At 42.3% G+C, this 23,030-nt stretch overlaps 1 protein-coding gene across 3 annotated transcripts; it reads left to right on the forward strand.

Annotated features, from left to right (window-relative positions):
• The first annotated feature begins 2,541 nt into the window (after positions 1–2,541).
• On the forward strand, positions 2,542–16,225 carry tfap2a (transcription factor AP-2 alpha). Of its 3 annotated transcripts, none has more exons than XM_056434602.1 (7): positions 2,542–2,612; positions 7,098–7,517; positions 8,752–8,803; positions 10,276–10,501; positions 11,334–11,452; positions 13,203–13,344; positions 14,617–16,225. In XM_056434602.1, exons 1-7 carry the CDS (start codon positions 2,580–2,582, stop codon positions 14,903–14,905), a joined length of 1,281 nt encoding a protein of 426 aa, XP_056290577.1. In that variant the 5' UTR covers positions 2,542–2,579; the 3' UTR covers positions 14,906–16,225. The 3 variants fall into 3 exon arrangements, with proteins under 3 accessions (XP_056290577.1, XP_056290579.1, XP_056290578.1); XM_056434604.1 differs by lacking the exon at positions 2,542–2,612 and adding an exon at positions 4,364–4,423; XM_056434603.1 differs by lacking the exon at positions 2,542–2,612 and adding an exon at positions 6,017–6,559.
• The last annotated feature ends 6,805 nt before the right edge of the window (positions 16,226–23,030 follow it).

Raw genomic sequence — 23,030 nt, forward strand, 5'->3', positions numbered from 1 at the left:
AGTGTGATGAGAGTTCATAAAGAACGACAGGTGGATAAAGGTTTTTTTAAAAAGATTGCGTAACTAAGCCCAAAGAATGCTGTCTGTTTAATTTAAAACCGGAGTGATAAAGCTGATATTTGCCTACATTCTTACCCATGGCTACATGTTTTTATATTTCACTAACTTGAACATGTTCCTTTGGACCACCTTCTTGTTGTTGTGACTGGCATCGGGTTGGCAGCTTCCTTTACTGGAAGGCTCGCTGCATGCGCACACATTCTCATTTGGTTTCAATTACCTGCAATATTGTCTTAAATGTATCTCCGTAAGCAAGGTGGCGCTATAATACAAGTTATCGTCCTTGGGAAGCAAGGTTTCATACAATAAGGCCTGAAACCTTTTCACTCAACAGACATCAATTTCATTATCTCATCGAGCTACACGGGGCTTCTGTACCGGGATAGCGCCGTCCTCATGCGGGCTGACACGTCCAGCTGGAGCGAGTCGAAAAATAAATAAATCATAATATCTACTGAAAATCAAGCTGAGCGTCATTTTCCAACACAACTTGGGGGCAACATAATCGGTCCCATGAACACAACGAGGAAGAAGAAACGACAGTAAAGTAGTAACATAGGCTACTTCCTGCAGCATATTTGTCAATGAGAAGGACCTCGTAATTTACGCAGTTTATGTATCAGCAGTTTTCGGCTTTTGAATGACACACACACACACACACACACACACACACACACACACACACACACACACACACACACACACACACACACACACACACACACACACACACACACACACACACACACACACACTACCACCACCACCAATACCAAATTAATGCAGAAAATATTACTTATAATAACAATAATTACAACAATAATTACAACAATAATCATTTATTATAATTTGTCTCAATATGAATGAGCTGTACAAATTGCCCGGGGTGCAGCCGTTGCCGACGCCTATTAAACACAGCTCGCAGTTTTAGGAAGCTGCACGTTGCCGGAGGCCCAGTGCGAGGGTGGAAGTGGTTGAAACCGAGCCCAAGACAAACAGGCTGCATATCCAAAGGGACCCCGCTCCTGTCTGAGAGTTACCCATTCTCAGACAGCTCTGCTTTAAAACTTACTCCTCCCTTCGTGCGCAGAGCCCCGAACAATAATTCTGATCCCCCAAACCCCCCAACCCCTTCTCCTTTGTCCAGCCTAGCGAGGTCTTTATAGCTGCAGGTATTGTGCATGCAGTTAAAATGTGTTCGCCTTTGAAGTCAAACATGAAGGATTGTTTTAAATATTAACACTGCAAAAAAATAAAAAAATCTAAAGATCCAACGAGGAATTCTGCAATTTCAAAAAAATAAAAAATAAACCTCAACGATAAAGAATTTATAGAAGAAAACGCAAAAGGAGATCTCTTTTTTCTGAAAAAACTTTGTCCAATAATCTCAGTGCATGCATTAAATATATGTAATATAAAGTGTTTGATGTAGTTATAGAACCAACGCGCAGCTGCCAGCAACGCGCTGCCTGCGAGCTCCGTCAGGGACTTGAAAGAGGTCAAAAAGGGTTTGGGACAAAAGCTTCGATCATTATCACCAATGTGAGCGTGCGTGCGTGCGTGCGTGTGCAAGACAGAGAGTGGGAGAGCTCATTCGCTCTTGGGCCCGAGGGGTCTACATAAGTATGTATTAGAAATAAACAGTGGATAAATAAATAATGACCCTCACAATAGCAGGGATAGCTTTTCTTTGAAGAAGCAATGGTGTTGGCAGTTAACCTTCAAGTTTTTAACTTGACATAGTTTCATTTGCACTGACAATCCATGTTTGCTAGACAAAACAGGAAACAAAAAAGGAAAGACAACTTTCAGATATATCCTTTTCAGTTTGTATATCAGTCGAGGACAAACATATATAATTTAAAAAACTTTGCTTTGGTCCATACTATTTAATTGTCTTGTTTTACTCTCTAGTAAGTCATATTTATTAATTCGGTATTTCCATAAATTAAGGGGAAGGTAAACCACATTACACTAAAGCACAATACCCTTTTCTCACTTTTTATTAACGAAATACATTTTTGATGAAAATTCACCTGAGTGATCAAAGTGACAAATATTTTGCATATGTTATCAGCCTAAATTGACACTTTCCTGCAAATATAATAATTATATATATTACATATATATTTATATATATTATTAATAATGGCTGGCTGTTATCTCAGAGTTTCCTCAACAATAATTCCATCGAGATTTGTTGTGGTCGTTTTACATCTATTGTTCTTATAAACTCATGGAATTGTCTTTAAAGACAAACTAGGCCTATCCAGCACAGACAAGATCAACTTTTTCACTTTTCCCAGGGAGTTGCTCCTTTCTCGTCCACACCCGGAGCATTGCGCATGCGCATCGAGGTGGCTCCGCAACGCTTTTTTTCTGGCCAGGTGAGACGATCCGGTCAGGTAAAAAAAAAACACCCAAAAAAGTAAAGGTTTAGTTTGGGACCGAAGGCTCAATGAGATAGACACGGAACCGGATCGACCAAAACAAACACCAAAGGAAGCAGAAGACAAAGAATGTCAATTATGGGCAAAATGGGGGAATGGCAGGTATGTGCTGCTTATACTTTAAGACAAAGACACGGCTGTGAAAATCCATGAAAACTGTCAAAGTGTCGACTTGTTGTAGGTAAAGGCTGCTCTCGTGAAACATGTTGTAAAGAGAGCTGATGGAGGTAGTTTGGAGGCGTGTGGGTTTAATCCGTCAGGAAGAAGTTATTTTATTTTGGAAAACTGTCGCCATACAGCCATCGCGTCGTTTTTTATTTTTCTTCTTGTGTGTGTGCCGTGGAAGCCTGGGGATGTTGATCGCATGTTATTATTATTATAGATTGTAATGACTGCACACGCGTTTCTGATACACGATCATGTGTTTTATCATACATTAGGGAAGTGTGTGAAACAGACGTGAGAGGTGGAGTGTTTATGTTGTATTATAAGTGCAACCCTGACTCTAAAACGCGTCGTTGCGTCTTCGAGGTGAGATCGGACTTTTCATTAATGTAGCCTAAACTTTGCCTATTCACAGCTGTTCCACATTCGCATCACAATGTTTTCAACTCACAAGTTACAAAGCATCCCATAGTGGATTTATGTGCGAGGCTTTGGTGTGTGAGCTGCGGAGGATTACAGAGACGACCTGCTGAAACGCAACACGTTAACTCGTTTAAAAAAGGAAGAAGATGAAAAATAAATAACAATCACCAAAGACAACCAGGCCATATTTTTCAAAAGACACTCGCATAGCTGTCATTGCCAGCCAGTCTCATCGCTCCATTCTTATTAATAGCCTAACTGCTTCAAAAAAGAAGAAAAAAGAAAAGGCACTCCACCAAAAATGGTAATCCAGGGTTTAAACGAGAGGAGCCAACGCCTTAAAGAGCTGGCGACCTGTCTGCTGACCCACGACCTGCTGAGGTGACGGCTCGGCCGGCGACAGGGCAGAGCCAGGCTCCCTATACCGCTCATTCAAATGAAACAGGGCCATGTTGTTGTGTTAATTATTTACATTCCCCCAAAACCCTGCGCCCTTACAGGTAGTCAATGGACCTGTGGAGCCGCTTCGAATGGCTCACCTTTTTACCATAACATTGGAAGAATAGCCTCTCAAGGTATCCACTCTCAATGGGATTAAAATAAAACTTTGGGAGTAAAAAATAAATAAATAAATGTTGGCAACAAAGTGTGTGCCAGGGTTTTATATTTGCATAGGCCTGCTGTCCACAGACAAGTAGGATAAGGCACTAGGACGTGCAGGAGTCGGTACACTTCAGCTCAAACAAGGATGTCGATAAGACATTTGCTCTTTTTACTTTTGTTTTGGTAATCATGCAAATGTCTCGTTAAAAAAAGAGTCAAATGGGCTTTTTCTCGAGCCTCGACTTGTAGAAACCGTCCCAGGTGCATGCAGATCCCCATGCATGGCTGTACACCCCCCCCCCCCCCCGCCCCCTCAACAAAGACATACACACACATACACACGCACACACACACACACAGAGCTCACTGAAAACTATAATAATAAGCATGTGTAGCGTGGTGCTGCTTTAGTTTTTACCTGTGCGCTGTCCATTGGTGTTGTGTTAGCAGATGGGGGAATCAAACGGCTGTTGATATGCTAATGAGGCCCTGTGCCATGTTATTACAGAGCTGCTCCAGCCCTTCGCTTCCACCATTAGAGGGAGACCTCAGAGCGCAAGACAGACAGAAGCCAACAGCTTCAATAAAAGTAGTTTTCTGAGCGGGGAGCACAATTCACTGAGTGAAAACAAGACTAAGGCGATACCACTCAATATCCACCTCAACAATCCATGAGAATGCTTTGGAAATTAACTGATAACATTAAATATGAAGATTGCGAGGTAAGGGGCTCCTCTTTGATTTGTTTAATTTAATTTAACTTTTAAAATGTATTAAGGTGATCATTTTAGGGGTGTGTTGTATTGTTTGATACAAATATGTCATTCTTTTGACAGCTGTTAGTGGACATTTTTAATTCAAGTGCAGAAAGGGAATACATCCATTTGTTGTGTTTTTTCTTAATTTCATACTTTTCCTGTTGTGCATTTGTGTAGAGTAAAATTAGAAGATAGCACTAATATAAATGAAAATAATACGATTATTATAATTATAACAAGAACAATATTGCTACAAATAATTATAATAATAATGTTGCACTATGGTCATAATAGCTATATTATAAATGTTAGTTGCATGAGTAAATTCACATCAGTTATTTCTCTTTTTTTATTCTTTACATTCTCATAAAATAATTGTATCCGAATATGAAATGACACGTGGACTAAAACAAATATTATACATCACGCATTTAATTAAAATACATATTTTGACTAAATGGCAGGTGTACGCGCTAACACAGCCTGCTTCATCACTGCTCCATGGCATGGACATTTACCTCTCGTTTTAATTTAGTGGAAACATGAGCCGTTAGAATATGCGTGTGTGGCTGTTTACGTGTGGAGTGATCGTTGTTATGGCCATAGACAAAGTTTGGCACTAATATCAGGGACTTGTTCGGGAGCCGGTCGAACGTGTTTCCACCAGTGTCCTGAGAGGACACGGGGACGGCGGGGAGGACGAAAACAAAAGCTGGGCACCTCCTGCGTTCATTTGATGGTGTTTAAAAAATATATTTATTTACAGGTAATGTTTTTCCCGCTGTTGGGTGCAAAGAAAAATTAAATGCGTGATCAAAATCCGGTCATAGCACAGTGTTTAGTTTTTAATAATCATATTTAAAAGAAAACGTGTGATTATAGGCGGAATGGGAGTGGAGCTCTTTTAGCCGCGTGTGTGTGTAAAAAAAAAAGTTGGCAAGAGCTCCGGATACGCGCGGCCCTGTCATCGACTTTTCTTTTTTGTTGTTGAATATATTTCTCAAAACATTTAAAGTTAGAGCCGGTACGACTCTGCCTTTCGGGAGTAGTACCGGAACCGGTGGAATAATTCGGCGGAGATAGAGAGGAGTGGAAAGAGAGCCATGGAGGACAGCTCGCTGTCGGAGTCTGAGGTGGAAAACAAAGAGGCGCGCGCGGTGGAAAGGAGCCGCGCGCGGTGCCCATAACGCCGTCTGCTGGATTTTTCACCCAGTTCAGGGGTGCACGTTGTTTCCTTCCACGGCTCCTTCCCTGTCTGTGGTCCACCTCCCGTCATTCCTATGTCTTTCTTTCACTTTTGCGCTTTGGCCCTGGGACCCTTTTAAAATGCCCCCCCCCCCTTCTCCCACCCCCCTCCTCCCCCTCTCTCTCTGATTCGTCGGACGGGAGTGAGTGTCCCTCTTTTTGTCTCTCTCTCTCTCTCTCTCCACTCCCTACTCAGTGTCTCACTCCCTCTTTCTCTCTCTCTCACTCCCTCTCTCCCCATCTCTGATTAGATATACTGATTCCTCCTTTCAATGGACGTCATTTAAGCGCAGACTCCTGCCTTGAGTTGCGTCCTCCGCTTCACGCCCGATTTCTGACCATCCTTTCGTTGTTATTAAGTATTCCTGAAAATATTAATAGTCATGAATGCGTTCTATTAGGAGTCCAAGAGGGAGACGAAGAAGCGGCTCTTTGGCTAATATGAGCTCAAGCGAGGGGACGGCAACACTGTGATAGAAGCCAGGAGAGCAGGGAGAAAAGAGGGTTTTACCAAGAGAAACTTTTCAACCCGAATCCGCCGGCACCGCCGAATATCTGCATTTTTAGACCCACGTGAAGGGCAGCGGGGATCTAACCGTTTATTTCTGATGGATTATCGTCCTGCTTCTGTGTCACGTATCTGATCGCCGGGGCCATCGTGATCTTTCCGGAGAGAAAGTCTTTTCGGGAGGCTAAATTTTTTTGGTGGTTTTTGCTGGTTAATTCCTTCTGCTCGCCCCCCTCCCAGCCCCCCCTCCCAAAAACACTCAAAGTGTTTTTTTGAACTGGTTATTCTTTCCTTGAGTGGCAACACCAAAATCCTTTCAAATGTTGGTACACAGTTTTTCCGCGATGGTAAGTTGCTGAATCTCCGCGTCAGATGACTTCGAGTCGTGTTTGCTTATCCGAATGTGTGATGCTGCTTCATTTCGCTGATTTTATATTTGGAGAATTTTGCATGCCTTAAAAACGGTGGGACACACTGGGGAAGTGGTGAAATAATAATATGGCTCGGTTGCTTATTTTTGGGCATTCCCATCTACGGTATTGTCGATGTTTTTTATTTTAAAATGTACTCCTACCCGTTCATTTTTACGTTATTTTATTTCTAAAACTTTGCGGACAAGTAGTCCCATTCGGTGCGTGAACTAGGGGTGTTTGTTGTTTAAAATCCACCAGGACAAGTTCAGATGTAATAGGCTTCAGATTCCACACTTGGTCTAATTCGTGTTATAGACTCAGGCCATATTTGATACTGCCCCAGTATCAGCCCAGAGCATTCTGCAGTTAAAGCTAAGAGGGGAAATGCGATAATTTACGGTTGTGTGTTTTTAAAAATACAATTTTTTTTTAATCCATGCTAAACTCTTTTCTTTCTGTCCTCCCCTGCCAGGACCGTCACGACGGCTCCAGCAATGGGACAGCCAGGCTACCTCAGCTGGGCGGCGTGGGCCAGAGTCCCTACACTAGCGCCCCTCCGCTCTCCCACACACCGAACTCGGACTTCCAGCCCCCGTACTTCCCTCCGCCCTACCAGCCCATCTACCCGCAGTCTCAGGACCCTTACTCGCACGTCAACGACCCGTACTCCCTCAACTCACTGCACGCCCAGCCGCAGCCGCAGCACCCGGGATGGCCGGGCCAGAGGCAGAGTCAGGAGAGCGGCCTGCTACACCAGCACCGCGGCCTGCCCCACCAGCTGTGCCGGGAGTACCGCAGGGAAGTGCTCCTACCGTCCGGCCATGGCATCGATACGGGACTGTCGGACTCTATCTCTCTCCATGGAATACCTCACTCTTTAGACGACGTTCAGGTGAGGCAGCTTTTACCCGAGTCTCTTTCTTGGCTGTGCCTATTTTGTTAAAAATATTAATAAAGGGGCCGTTATTAATGGCACAATTGTTTACCACCACTGATGTATTTTTGTATTTATATAATCACTTCCAATAATAACAGTAATTGTGTTATTTTTTATTTTAAATTAATTGTTGTTTGCCTACTATTTTTTTCAAGCAACCTGCCTTTCATAATTAGGTTACTATTTATTTGTTTATGTTATTTGGGCATTTTTAAAAGTGTTTTTTATTATCATCATTAATATGTCTGTTATTGTTCTCTAATAAATGATAAAAGGATGTCACGCATTACAATTGTTAGTCTCTGAACAGAGCTATTTTTTATGGTTGAAAATATAGCACGACATAATTGTTTTCAATACTGTCATAACTATTTGGAATAAAAAAGCACACATCAGCCTCATAATTTCCATTTATAAATTATAGTTTTCAAAAAATGACATGGAAATGCTTGCAGCTGCCACATTCGATGGCGTGTGGCTCCTATCGCTTAAATCTAATTAAATAAGATAGATAAATAAATAATAAGGCGTCCATATCCACAAGCGGATCTCCTCGTGTCGCCTGACTCTTATTTCATTTTTCAGTTTAAAAACGGATGAAGCTCGTCGTTCTCTGCTGCAAACAATCACATTACGATCCCCGAACAGGAGCATTGAGTTTGGTGGATTGAGTTTAGGTAATAGCTGTGCGATTACTAAAGATGCATGATAAATGAGCGCTGAACATTGTCTATAACCCTCATTCTTATTTAGAGGACTCTTCTCAGTTTTTAATCAGAAACAAACACCAATAATCCTCTAATTAGTTCATAGGCCTTTAATAGGCTGCGCCGCCGTAATTACTATCCAATCTAGATTAGAAGTTTCCTTGTGAGTATAGAGCCAATATGAGGGCGAAATTAGGTCAGGATTATGGGGCGACACAGCTTCGTTATTTAAGTCTGACTTTGTGATCTGTGTGATGCGTCCATCAGTGTAGCCCCGCTGAAAACAGTCGTGGACAATAATAACAGGTATGGGCCTCGAGAGCCTCCATGTTGGGTGATGGTGGCGGCTAATTGTGTCAGGCTTTGTTCGTGCGTTCAGCACCGCGAGGTGCGTTCACTGACACGGGTCTGAGGCTGATATGTTTCCTGCCTTTGTGCTAAAATTGTCCTTTCCCCCCCTTTTTTCCGCATGTGTGTCATAGTCGGTTGATGATCAAGGAATTCACATTCCCGACCAGACTGTAATTAAAAAAGGTAAGCAATTTCCTCCGAGATATCACGCATGTTTCTGCAAGCTGCACACCACTAGGCTATACGCACACACACACACGCACGCACACACCATTCACCATTCTGCTCGAGAGACCCCGATGCAATGCGGTAATGCCTGACTGATCCTAATACGCAGTAGCCTATTTTTCATTACATGGTTTCCAAGTGCATCAAACTGGCTGCACCTTTTTCTTCTTCTCGCTGATGGAATTTACTGTCAGCGTTTCAGAGCAGCGGGGAGATGAGTGGAGCTGGTGGGCTCTGTGGGCCCGTGGTATTGATGGACAAAGATTCAGGCCTATAGACGATCCTGGCACTTCAGTAGGGAAAGCCAATAGCTGCGATCACACTGCACGGTCTAATTTAAAATGGGAGTTGGTAGCGCTGGATGGAGGTCTCAGTGTGTGCAGGATGGTACTCCTGCCCTCATTTGGGCAGGGAATCAAACCCCGGCTTTGAAAAAGGACTGTGTGATAAAGCGAAGGTTTTTGGATAATACTATTTCTTATATATTTGCTGTTTACATTATATTATACAGCACGAGGAGACCTGTTTTTGTCCTGTTTGGATTGAAAAGCGTTTTGTCAGGTCAAATTAGAACTCACTAGATATGGGGCGATTTTTCTTTCCTTTTCTGTCTTTTTTTCTTCTTATCCCATTCTCTCTATTTTGAGTCTGTCTATCTGTGCATCAACATGATAATTGGCTTCTTATATTAGTAATCTCAAGAGTTCGTTTAACTCATATTGTCTCTATTAGGCTCCCCTGAGCCATTAATGTCACAAGTGATCTATCCAAAGGCGCACAGTCCCCTTTGTCTCCGGTTACTGCACACCAAAACGGCATAAAGCCCAGTCGTGGTGCCCCCCCCCCTCCGTTTGAAATCACACACCGGCGATTTATATTTTTCTAGATATCGTGGATATGTCCAAATATGTAGACTTTAACCAAATCTCTCGGTTGGTGTGGCTGCTTTGTGCAGCAGAGTCGATCCTTGGTGCGCAAAGATAGAATGAGCGCGCGCTCAGATTGAGGAGATTCTCGCGGTCCGCTTCTAAGATGTCGACACACATGTCGATGTTGACCGCGCTGCTTTTTCAGATAAAGAATATAGACGGGTTGGAAATATTCCGAATTTTGTATTGTAGTGATCATTATGGCGACTAATACCTGACGTTACTGATTCCAGAATACACACACACACACACACACACATTTTTCCTATTCATATATTGCCATGCTGTACTGCCTGCACCGGGCGCTTTCCCCTACACGTCCATGTTGCTGAAAGTGTACACATGTGGTGCTAAACTCTAAATCCGGGGCCTAAATCCCCCCTTCTCATTTAGTTAAGGCTCTGCATTGCATGAAATTCACTGAGCACGGCCTCTCTCTGTCTCACCCCCTCCCTCCTTCTCTCCATCCCACCACGCTTCCCCTCTCTCTGGCTATAGGTCCAGTGTCTTTATCCAAGAACAACAACATCAACGCCATCCCCCTAAATAAGGACGGTCTTTTTGGAGGAGTGGTAAACCCCAACGAGGTGTTCTGCTCGGTTCCGGGTCGACTGTCCCTCCTCAGCTCCACATCAAAGTACAAGGTCACAGTGGCAGAGGTTCAGAGACGCCTCTCGCCGCCCGAGTGCCTCAACGCTTCTCTGCTGGGCGGGGTGCTGAGGAGGTGAGTTCGACTGGAAGCCTGCAAAAAAATATTCTCTCTCTCTCTCTCTCTCGCTGTACCCGTGTGTGTCTGTGTGTGTGAGTGTGAACTCTATCCCTCTACTCCAATCCATTTCCATTCTCTCTGTGAGCGTGCATCTCTCTCTCTCTCTCTCTCTCTCTCCCTCCCTCTCTCTCTCTCTCTCTCTCTCTCTCTCTCTCTCTCTCTCTCTCTCCCTCTCTCTCTCCTCTGTACCAAGAATAATTAAAATCGACCAACCATGACACCTAGCTCCTGCATTTAAAGCAGGAGGGGTCTGTTAAATTCCATATTAACTTCCCTCGCACACTCTCTCTCGTTCAAATTAATGTGAGCCTAGTCTGTTTCAAGTGCAGCTCTACAGGCCCAGTGCAGGCATTACACATGACAACATTGGTCTCCAGTGAACTGTCGACTGAAGGGCTATAGACACGCAGCCAGTAATACTGCCTATTAAGTATGGCTTTATTTATTCATTTTGTACAGTATTTGTCTGTTGGTAAAACGGCTTGGCTCTTTTAGTATTATTTATAGCGTTTATGGGGAATAGTAATGGGGGGCAAAGCCAGCCAAATTAAGTCCATTCACCTTTAAATTTGTGACCAAGACCTTAGCCACATTGACTGGCTGAAATATGATGTAAATATGATGTAAGCATTGTGGAAATATCATACTAATTAAAGGACATCATCTTTACAAATATTTCACCCTGTATGTTATTTTTTTTCGTGTAAATGCAAACCACAGTTTCTCATAAATTAACAACAGTATTGCATATTTAATATATTTAATTGTCTGCTCTCTTCTGTCACAGGGCCAAGTCTAAGAATGGAGGAAGATCCTTAAGGGAGAAGCTGGATAAAATCGGCTTGAATCTACCTGCAGGCAGACGCAAGGCAGCCAACGTCACCTTGCTGACGTCACTAGTCGAAGGTAAGTCGTGAGCTGTAAATCACGTTGTTGCTCCCGTGATACCAGGTGCTTCAAAACTGTTTCTCTCTCTCTCTCTCTCTCTCTCTCTCTCTCTCTCTCTCTCTCTCTCTCTCTCTGTCCCTCTCTCTCTCTGTGTGTTGGAAATCAGCATATGCGCTCATCCGTGTAATGTGGACCGACTTTGCCTCGCAAGTAATAAAGCATGAAGGATGTGCATGTGTGCGTGCGAGTGAGTGCGTGTGCGTGTGTCTCTCTCTCTGTGGTTGTGTGTGTAGAGAGAGAGAATGGGGCTGGTGATTCTAGTGGCGTTGGCCTTCGCTTTCAGGAGCCCGCACTTGCAGGTCCACCACGGCTGGCCTAGTTTATACACTGGATGAATTTGTGTTGAAGTCCAGTTAATTATTGAGTGCTGCTTGTTTATTGGGCACCGCTGAGTTGCTTCACCTCATGGATGAGAAGTCGATTGATTTATTAACCCTGCATTGTTTCAAACATTATTACAGCCATGCGGGTATGGCAGCGCAGGGCAGATTTTTTAATGGTGACTTAATTCTTTCGTTAATAGCTTCCCATTCTTTGGTTGTCCGTGAAGAGTTTTGTTGCATGCAAATGGAGGGAGGAGGAGGGGTGGGGGCAGTGTATTTTGGGCCTATTAAAGAATAAATTAGTCGATGGTGGCGCGCTGAAAAGATGCATTTTACGCGAATGGATGAATCCATTTTGCTCGCAGAGCTGAACCTTATTATTCAGTGCAGTGGTATTTTGCGTGCTGTGGGTTTCCAAAGGTGAAATCCTGGGATGGTTCACTGGTCCCTGTTAATCATTATTGCAGGAGAGGGCCAAATGCAATGTTCATTGTGCTTCGTATATAAATGTGCTGCTGTATTGTAATGAGCCTGCGAAATGTATGATTCTGCGTAATAGAGGGGTGGTGGCACGTGTGGTGGACGGCAGAGTGTGGGAGAAGGCAGCCGGTTGTTTAGTGAAGGGACACTGAAGTGCTGTCATTGTTTATGATCCGCTCCATTTTATGGAAACGAGTTTACTGGACTTGAGCTTTGATGCTAATTGGCGCATGCGTTCTTCCGGAGTGGAGGCTTATGGGCAGGAAGCCCCGCAGTAAAGAAGTCAACTGCTTCAGGAAATTAAAGGACATGGGGGAAGAAAAAAAAGAAGAAGAAAAAAATATTCAAACCAACAAGAGAAGAGAGCTCGGACATCATGAAAGTTGTGATGCTCATAGATCAGCATGTAAAGTGAGATTTAGGGATAGCCGTTTCAAATAGCTTCCCCATGCCTCTGTGATCTGCTGGACTTTCAATAATGTGCAGACATTGGTAATCAATGACATGGTGTTAAGCATGACGCTCCGTCTATATTTCATAACCACTTATGTCCCCCCCCCCGCCATCTTTGACCGTTCTCACGGTATGAAGGAGAGAGGGGGGAGGGGGGCGAGGGACAGAGCGAGCGAGCGAGCGAGAGAGAGAGAGAGCTTGACGTGTATTGACAGCTCGCAGGCTTGTTTTTATTATTGTTATTTAATTATTATTCCGAGGGTACTTTTTGTGTTATCATCATTAGTGTTGTTGTGAAGGCACATGTGCTTTAACCCTGCTGTCTGGACGCTCTGCTCAGATCAGATTAATCATGTGTTAGTCCAGGGAGTGTGTGAACTGCTCTGAATTTGATGTAACCATATTTAATAAGCAAACACATTCATCCTTTTTGTTTCTTTCTTCTTTCTCAGGCGAAGCGGTTCATCTTGCCAGGGATTTTGGTTATGTATGCGAGACCGAGTTTCCAGCCAAGGCAATAGCTGAATATGTAAACCGTCAGCATTCCGACCCAAACGAACAAGTCCAAAGAAAAAACATGTTATTGGCCACAAAGTAAGTGCTATTATCACATTTCACTTTGTCACACTACTGCAGTCTGTGCCACTGTTTGTGTGTGTGTGTGTGTGTGTGTGTGTGTGTTTATTTGACACTCGCGCACACACACAGAAAACTCATTATTTATTTTGGGTATTTTACTAAAATGCTAATTGTTCATGCGTGTCATAATTTCTTTAAAGTGTTTTTTGAACAAATACAAACATGTATATGTCAGATGTGTGTTCATGATAACAATCAACATCAGGCCATTGGTAAGCCAACTATTAATTATTACAGCTTTTTATTTTTACACACACACACACACCTTTAAATGCTATATTTTTGCCAATTGTGGTATTTTTTCGGACACTTATTTTCTTATTATTTGGTCTACACGTGCGATCCAATATTACATCATAATTAAAACACTTCTCGCGCCGATAAATGTGCTGCTGTTGGTATGTGGAACCTTTCCCTCACACATTATATCCGACGTTGACACAGAGCTGGTTCACGTGCAGCGCTCCCATTGGTTTTGGTTACTTTTTATAATTTGTGTTAACTGAAACATGCATGCAATATTAATCACGGGCTGCTATAATCAAACAGGCTTTTTGAGTGTTATAAAAAATGCTAAAGCTTTTCGTAAAGTTCTATAATAGAAACGTGTAATACAATGTTTAATACGAGTTAAAATGTTCTACATACATTGACAGTGTCCTGCATAATAAGCAAGATGTATCGAGAAAGGTGTTTGGGGGAATAACAACATTGATTATCAGTATCGTTTTATATGTTTAGGCATTTTTGATAATCAGCTATTGAAGTTCAAAGTTGACATTGGAACATTTGGACTCATGTTTACTCTTAAAATCCTCTTAATAAAAGCAAGATCTCCAGCCACTGAGCTCAGAGATGAACTTCCACCTGTTCGTAGCCTCCGGACATTTACTTTAGCCAAGTGATACATTGTAAAAACAAAGCAGAGTAAGAAACACAGTTTCAGTCCTCTAATAAATGTTGTCGAACAAAAATAAGAAAATGATTGAAACCAGTTAATTTGCAGAAACAGGCTCTTACCTCAGTGCCTGGTCACTTTCCCCCTTCTGACAATTCAGAATTGACAAAAGTTGCACTGACTGATTATATAACATGGCGATTTATTTTGCAGCGTACCCAGTTTTATTTAATTATTTATTCCACCTTCTTTTAAACATTAAAATGCATGCAATGGATTTATGATACTCTGGCTTGGTCATTAACTCGCCGCTCTATCAATCTCTTTAGGCAAGTCTGCAAAGAGTTCACAGACCTGCTGTCCCAGGACCGCTCGCCGCTCGGGAACTCTCGGCCGCAGCCCATTCTCGAACCGGGAATCCAGAGCTGTTTGACCCACTTCAGTCTAATTTCGCACGGCTTCGGGACCCCGGCACTGTGCGCGGCAGTCACGGCTCTGCAGAACTATCTGACCGAGGCTGTCAAAGCCATGGACAAAATGTACCTCAACAACAACCCCAACAGTCACTCAGATAACGGCACTAAAGGCGGAGACAAAGACGAGAAGCACAGAAAGTGATCCCACCGTCACCGAGGGCCAACACCCGAGGGCCTTTCTTCTACACCGGCCCCACGTCCCTCCGCCTCGCCCCGGCCCCCACCCATCCAATATAAATATTATAAATACCTTATAAATACTATTGATAAAGTTAAACGTGCCACTTCCTGATCTTGCGCGGTTTTACATGTTTTGTTTTTACATCCCACTTTGGATTCACGAGGACACGACGGCGAGAAATCTTCTTCTTCGTCGTCGTCTTCTTCCTCTTCTTCTCCTCCTCCTCCTTCTTCCAACACCTGAACCATATGAAATGTTATTTTTTTTTAAAGAAAAGAAAAGAAAAAAAGCTGCAGAGGAACAGCTCCAGGGCGAGGAAAAGGTGTATTGCCTCAGCCAGAGGACTTTTTATGTACTCCTCTTATTTTTTATGAGCTGCAACGAATGGACTGAAATCCAGCGACCCCTCTATATCTCAATTTTACGATTGTGACAAAAACGAAGCGAAAAGAGGATGAATTCTTATCAGTATTGTGAATAATAAACTTGAAAAACAAAGAGAAATTCCACAGAGCTCCATGTCATGACTTCAGTTGTAGACTCTCACTCTCTCCAAGCGACCAACTTGAACTTTTTGAATTTCGACACGATTCGCGGTTATATAAGGGAATCAGTGTTCATGTATGTATATATTTATTTATGTGTAATTTAATGGGAATTGTAAATATGGTGCGTCTGTTGAAACTTCTTTTTTTAAATTTTTTATTTATCTGGTGCCTCCTGTTTTAGTGGGTTTGAATATTCGGTTAGTTCTTCATGTGATTTTATGGTTCTTAGAAAACAGAAGTTTGGGGTATTTTTTTCTTTCTCTGGGATATTTCAATTCAGCCCTCTTGTAGCATGTTGAGGCGACATTGAAGCAAGTGAACAAATTGAATAGAAATAAACTTCCATTTCTCTCTATATATATCATCCTTATTCAGTTTTTTAAATTTGAGACGGAGCATATGGTGACACCCTGAGGAGAACTGTTTGTTTTTGTTTTCCTATTTTCGTTTTTATACAAGCTTTTATGTGTTGTGCCAATCAGAATACGTTTCACCTCTTCTCTCCTTGAAGCACCATAAAAGCAATAAATGGAATATTGTCTTTTTTTAAATGTTGGAAGACATTCAAAAAACACTTTTTGGGACCACCTGATATCTTGTTATGTCCGATAATGTCCAAAATTGGAGGCGGTTTTAGCTGTATTGTATAGACATGTGCTGGCAATAGTTCCCATGCCTGTCAATGTATTATAGTCCTTTGTTGCCCAGAAAAAAATAAATATTTGATACGCTTCATCTCGATATTTATTCATGTCTTTTAATTTTTTATTCACTGCCTGATACGCCCCGGTGGATTTTTCCTTTTTTTCTCCCTTTTGGTCTTAGCATTTTTTCCCTCTATTCTGAATGGCTACAGTAATTGAGTTTAAGTCTCCCCTGACGATTGCTCCTTGCAATAAGCAGCTGAACTCATTGTTTCCCTCAAGTATAATAAAAAAAAAATCTTACTTTAAACTCCCTAGTTCAGAGCACAGGATCTGATGCAGGCCAAATGGCTCACAACAATGGATACACTCGCGTTTGAAGTGCAGCGCCACCCCTCCAGCTAAAACCCTCTGAGATGTATATAGGCCTGGTGTGCAATGTTTGGTTGTTATAGGCTATATTTGGCTGTGCTCCGTTTATTCTGTGCTGGAGTCTTATTCAAAGACATGCATCAAATATTTGTTGTTTGCCTCTCTGTGTAATCAATGAACAATCAGCGCTCAGTATGCTGGATTTTAATCCATATTCCGTGATATAATTAGGCCTATAACACTTTCATAAAGAATCCCCCTTCTCAGAGCTGGTATTGTGTCTCATTCCGTTGTGTTTGGCTGAGTGAGTCCATAAATGTGGCCATCACGCGGGCTGTAATAGCAAATCTGATGGTGGCCTTTGCTTTATTTTGCGTGCAGAGCTGCAGAGAACATGCCGTTGCATAACATTTGAGTTGAGTTTGATTGTATATTGATGGCGTGGCACCTATAGCTCCAAATCAATCTCGTCTGGCGCATGAATCAGTCTGGTTGATGTATGCATCTTGCTGTTGTTTCTTGCTTCCCCCATTTCACTGTCTGGTAACCCGCATGCAGTTTGAAATACTGTAACATGGGTGACCCCCCCCCCTCCCCCTCCTCATCTCCTCTCCACTCCTCCTTTTTTCCTCTCTTCCAATCTCCTCAGCAGCCATATTTATTATCTGCATGACTTTCGATCCCTGGTTTAATTCTGAGGCAGTTGTTTTGCAGGAGGGTGAATGAAGCCTAACTGTACATGTCCTTGGCATAATTGCGATGCACAGTGCTGGAGCAGGTGAAGCGAGGCATTGTCTGTCAGGCCCTGTTTTTGTTGGCTCAGTCTTCAGATTGTGTGTGGGATCCTGTCCTCAGGCACAATAGCTCACTCATAAAGGGGAGAGACTACCCGGCTGCTCCTACTATGGTGGATGTGAGGGGGAGGGAGGGGGCGCATAAATAGTCACTTTAAGGGAAAACAATCGTATTAAAACAGCATTCATCGGTATTAGCGAAAAAAGGAAGCCCCCTCACGTGTGTCATTAATGCTAATGTTGTTTAATAAATTTATCGGCGTTTTGCTTGAATGAAAACAGGGTATTGAGGGTGAAACGAACGCATTAGAAATAGGGGTGTCTGTGACAATGGTGGATATGTGTGTGTTTTAGTACGAGATCGAAAGGCCTGTAATTGTGTCTCTCTGTGTAATGGAATTGGAGTGTTAAAGAAACTCTAAATCCCATTGTCTGCTGTTTGTTTACACTGATACTAGCCGATAATGTACATATCCTTTTTTAATACAACATTGTAATTGTACCCACATTTGATCTTAAACAGGTATATTAAATTTTTTAGTACTCGCTCTCAGCAAAAGTAATTTGCTAAATAAAAAAACTAAACAAACAAGGAGGTGACATTTGATGAGCCAGTCAGCATTACCCAGCTCAATCTGGCTAATTCAAACCATGCTTGTCTCAACTAAAGCAATTACAGCTGATTCCCGTATAATATTTAATAAGTATTAGACCTTTTGTTATCAAATATTCTGCAGGATACGCGAAATGAAATATATGCTATAGGGGTTAGACTAGAGTGATAGCCCACACGTTGTGTGATTAGGCGTCGTCTGCATGATGACGATGCGCACGAAGTGTGGATGTCTGTTCATTGTGTCAATCCCTCTGCTGGGAAAGGCAGGTCCAGTGGGCTGGCGCGCGGCTGATATTTATAATTAGTAGCAGAGATGTAATGAAGGCCAAACAGACAGACTCAGTTGAACCACCTCTCTGTGTGCACACTTTCTTCCGGCTCCAATCTTTAAATCTCCAGCTGCACCGACCGTTGCATTGAGGTTTAATTCAGAGCTGAGTGCTCGTGTGCAAATGTATTATATCTTTTTTTCAACTATTCTTTTTTTTGCTCAGGCTATATCGCCTTCTATTGATCACTGTCTGTCGAGCTCGCACGTAACTGTTCCTCTCCCTCTAGCTGTGCTCATCAGTCGGTAGGCTACACATGTGCACGCGGCCCGTCCGCCGGCAGTGGGGACGGGCTCGGGGTCAGAAGGTATTTAGTGGAAGCCGCGGAAGGCATCGCTTGGTCCAAAGGAGTGTCCGCGTGGCCCAAATGAGCCGGGAGCGGACTGCACGGCGACGCTCGCAGGCAACGCCGCGGAGCCGTCGGCCTGCGTGGGAGGATGTAGGGCAGCGGGGCATCGCCGGAGCGCACTGCCACAGATGTTAGATTGGTGTGATGGGAATTTGATTCAAGCCCAGCTTGTCCCTCTGACATTTAAACACGGGGATCTGAAGAAGATGGAAATCAGTTTTAAGATAATTGCCCCTACTTTGATAAAAAACAAACAAAAACGGATTAGTGTCATGCACACAATGCAGTAAAGTTCTTCTCATTCATGGATCAGAGACGCTCTGATCGAGGATTTTAATTTACTTCACATGTTGATGATCCAGAAATACCGAGACAGACAACGTCTTATGATGGAGAGCAGATGGTCACTTTATCGACACCATTTCTGCAAACACAGGCCCGTCTATTACAGCTATTGTACCGAGTTACTAACGGCGCATTTCAAACCGCCGGCTTGTAAGTGGCTTGGACAAGATGCAGGGTTCCGCCCAATGACATTTGATACGGTTATCGGTGCAATCGAATTATGTGACTTTAAAGTTAGCAATGAAGCACAAAATGGCTAATTGTCCTCAACTCTGACATGAGCCGTCAACCCCCTCCCCACGCCTGCATGGCGTTGACCCCCAATGGGCCCCTTGCCCACTTCTGTGAGCCAGGGCTCAGAAGCCAAGAGAGGTCAACGACTCCAAATCATCAAATCACCCTTGATTACTTGAGACATTAGGTAATCGATTAGAAAACATTAAGTGACTTTGAATAAACAAAAGGGCTCATGATAGGCGCTGCTCAATAACTCCACTGCAATATGGCTCATTCACAAAAAAATGAAAGTCGTTTGATTGGTTGACGTCTGCAAGGAAGAACGAACAAACTCTCTCTCTCTCTCTCTCTCACACACGCCTTTTTATATATATTTTTTGACACATTAAAAAGGCTTTAATGAACAATAAATACTGTTTGTTGACAGGAATCATTGTCGTCCATTCGGTTTACGGGTTGGAACTCCATGGGCTTGTATATCCCCACATACTGTATATGGAAAAAAGGCGGATTCAAATTGTGTTAATGTTTCTGCACTTGGTTCATACCGTTTTATATTGTAGCTTCAGTCACTCTCTCTGACTGTGTGTCACTCTCTGTGTCGCTCCCTGCAGCCTCTGCAGTCAGCCAGGGGGGGAGTGTCGCCCCGGGCCAAACATATGCTTCTTTCCATTGCACTAATCCAAATGCAGCGTGGAGGAATAATTGCTCGAGTGGCCGTGGTTTCGTAGGGGCTTTGTCCCTCACTGGCTCCCGTCAGCCAGGCACACGCCATTTCAATCAACTCTCTCTCTTTCTCTCTCTCTCTGGATCAAACCCCAGACCTTTTATCAAACCAGAACCTCAAGCTCCATAAGCACACAGACACATCCTTTAAAATCCTTTTTTTTTTTACATTTGTATTTCCGCCTCATGTTGCTGTTGCTGTCAGGTCATCTCATTTGGAGCGCCAGCTTCATTAATATTGACAGTGCACCACGTTGGAAGGCTTTATTGGCAAAACGGTCGCATGAGCAATGAAAAATGAAAATGTTGGTGACTATTTTAGACCAGCATTATTCAGAAGAAGGGTACATGCTTGGTCATCAAACCAAGTGGACACATAGCTGATCATAACGTGCATTGTTTACTGCAGAGCAATGGCTGTGATGTGTTGTCAGAGACGGAGTGACAAATGACATGACATGCGGAGTTTCACAGATGTTACTGAAACCTCGAGGCGTTTGGATGGAATCTAAAATGCTGAAGGCCAATTTAAAGCAAGCTCTACTCTACATTAGTAAAATCATTATGATATAATAATAATGAGAGTTATAATAATAACCGCATTAATAATACTACTAATAATAATACAAATAATAATATGAATTATACTGAAACTAATCATACTCCTACGATTAATAATATTAATAATAATAACACTAATAATAACAAAAAAACTACAACTAATAATAATACTACTACTAATAATAATAATTAGAAGAGTAATAATACTTATAAAAAAAGAATAAAAACAATAAGATTGACTTACTGAATTTAACTTCACTGAATAAGTAAATATGAATGGAACATTTGGGAAACATATTCAATCCGGTTCTATGGGACTTTAAATGATTGGGTTTATTATAAAAACGTGATTCTGTGAGGACATACAATTGTCTGTTTCTGTTGAATTCACAAACATTAAAAGTTGTTCTTGCAAGGGTGGATCGCAGACAGATGAGCGCGTACACATCGGCCTGTGTTTGCTGTGTGCTGCATAAACAGACACCCGGTGCGTTGACACCACGTGACATCCGTTGCCTTATTTTCTGAGAATCGACGATGTAAAATTCACTCTAGTAAAATGGAGCATTTGCCAGGAAATCACGGAAAAGGGATGGAATAAGACAGACAGACAGAGTTGGGGGAGGGGCAGGGGGATGGGGATGGGGCGCGGGTAGCAGCGGAGAGCCGTGGATGTCTGACTGAATTAATAGACATGATAATTTCACACTATTTCATAGTGAGCTATCTGTTCCATCACAGCAAAATAAAAGGGTCACTGCGCAGCTGTGGCAAACCCCAAGCGTTATTATGAAGTTTGATGATAGACCCCCACCCTTTCTTCCTTTTTTTCCTCTCTCTCTCTCTCTTTTCCTTCTCTCTGGTACTTTGCTTCGGGCCAGCAATAGCTCGGGGCCACGCCGGTGCCTCCCCATGATAAAGGACTTATACTCTGTCTGTGCGCAAAGAAAGCCGCAGCAGCTTCTCTCTCTCCCGAACCTAATCAACTCACTGGCTTGGCCCTTTAACGATTGGTCCCCCCCCCCCTGTCTCTCTTTCTCCATCCCTCTCTATTTCTCTTTCTGTCTCCCTTTTCTCTCTGTGACATGAACATTTGGTTGGACATTTATTTACCATTACGCCTCAAACGAAACTTTATTAATAACAACAACAATACTGATATTACTATCAATAATATATATATATATGCATATATATATATATATATATATAGAGGGATATAATATATATATATATATATATATATATATATATATATATATATATATATATACGGTCACCTTAAACTCACCCGAAGTTGTTATTCAGAAAGGCAATTTTTTTCTTACTTTCTCTGACTCCTACGCATTTTGTTGGACGCACTATTTTATCCAGCTGCTCAGAAACAAAACCGATTTTAGGAGGAAAGTTTATAGCGTCTGAATGTCTGTTTTCAGAGGACAAATATATTTTTGTTTTGTTCTTATACACAATTGTCTATTTGTTTCCCGAAATAATAAAAGAAGTGGAAGCAATGTATAACGAAACGGGACACATGCACTGAACATAATGTGGACCTCTTGCCCTGCAGCTTCCAGCTTGATAGGGTCCTAAAACTGTAATTCCAGGTGACAGGGCCCATTCTGTCCATATGGGTATGCGTCTGCCTTCAGGTCAGACAGTTTCAACTTCATCAAGGACAGAAACGCTTATGCAGTTTATTCTTCAATGTAAAGGGTCACTGGAGTGATGGTGAGTGTTACATTCCAACAAAAAACTTTCTTTATTATTTGGAAAAGTTTTTTCTCCTTCCTTTTTTCCTTTGGCTCTTTTGGAATTAGTTGGATGGCCATATAGTACCACACAACCATGTCAACGAAACACTCTAAATTAGGAATAATGTGAAATGAACTCCATAGGACACGTTGACAAGATGTACTCCGTGTGGGGTTGCTGCTCTCGACACTTTGACTTATTTGTATGACAACAAATGACAATTATTTGTCTATATGCATGAAGAAGTGTGACTAAACAGGCGGGACCATAACCAAATCATTACCCTTTAGTTTTTTCTCAGCTGTATTTATTCTGCCTGTCTTACATATTTCTACTTTCTGTCATGCTAAAGAGGCTTCCGTTGTTGAGCCTGCAATGCCACGCATAATAAAGTGGAAAACCCGTAAAACAGCATTTAGATATTGTTAAAAGCAAGTGGCCCTTGTGCACTTATCCAGTGTTAGATACCTTTTTATTATCTTATAATGAATCATAATTTGGAACTGAATGAATAACAGGTGCTATAACACATACAAAATAGATGCAAGACAGTCCTTTCTTATGATCCTATTGCTTGAAAGAAAAAAACGACATCTATGTCGTTACATTTTGATCTGCAATTTCAGGCATTTATTTTTCTTTTCGTTTAAAAATCTAAAGAATATACTATCTAACAGAATAAGATACACTTAAATAATTGTCTTTCTTTGAGACTCCTTTTCTCACTGTCATGCGAGTATTGCAGTGTCACCAAATCGTCTGTGTGAGTTCCAAGATGGAAAAAGCCTATAGTTACCTTCGCATTGAAAA

The sequence above is a fragment of the Pseudoliparis swirei genome, chromosome 16 (assembly GCF_029220125.1).
Source record: "Pseudoliparis swirei isolate HS2019 ecotype Mariana Trench chromosome 16, NWPU_hadal_v1, whole genome shotgun sequence".
NCBI classification, from domain to species: Eukaryota; Metazoa; Chordata; class Actinopteri; order Perciformes; family Liparidae; genus Pseudoliparis; species Pseudoliparis swirei.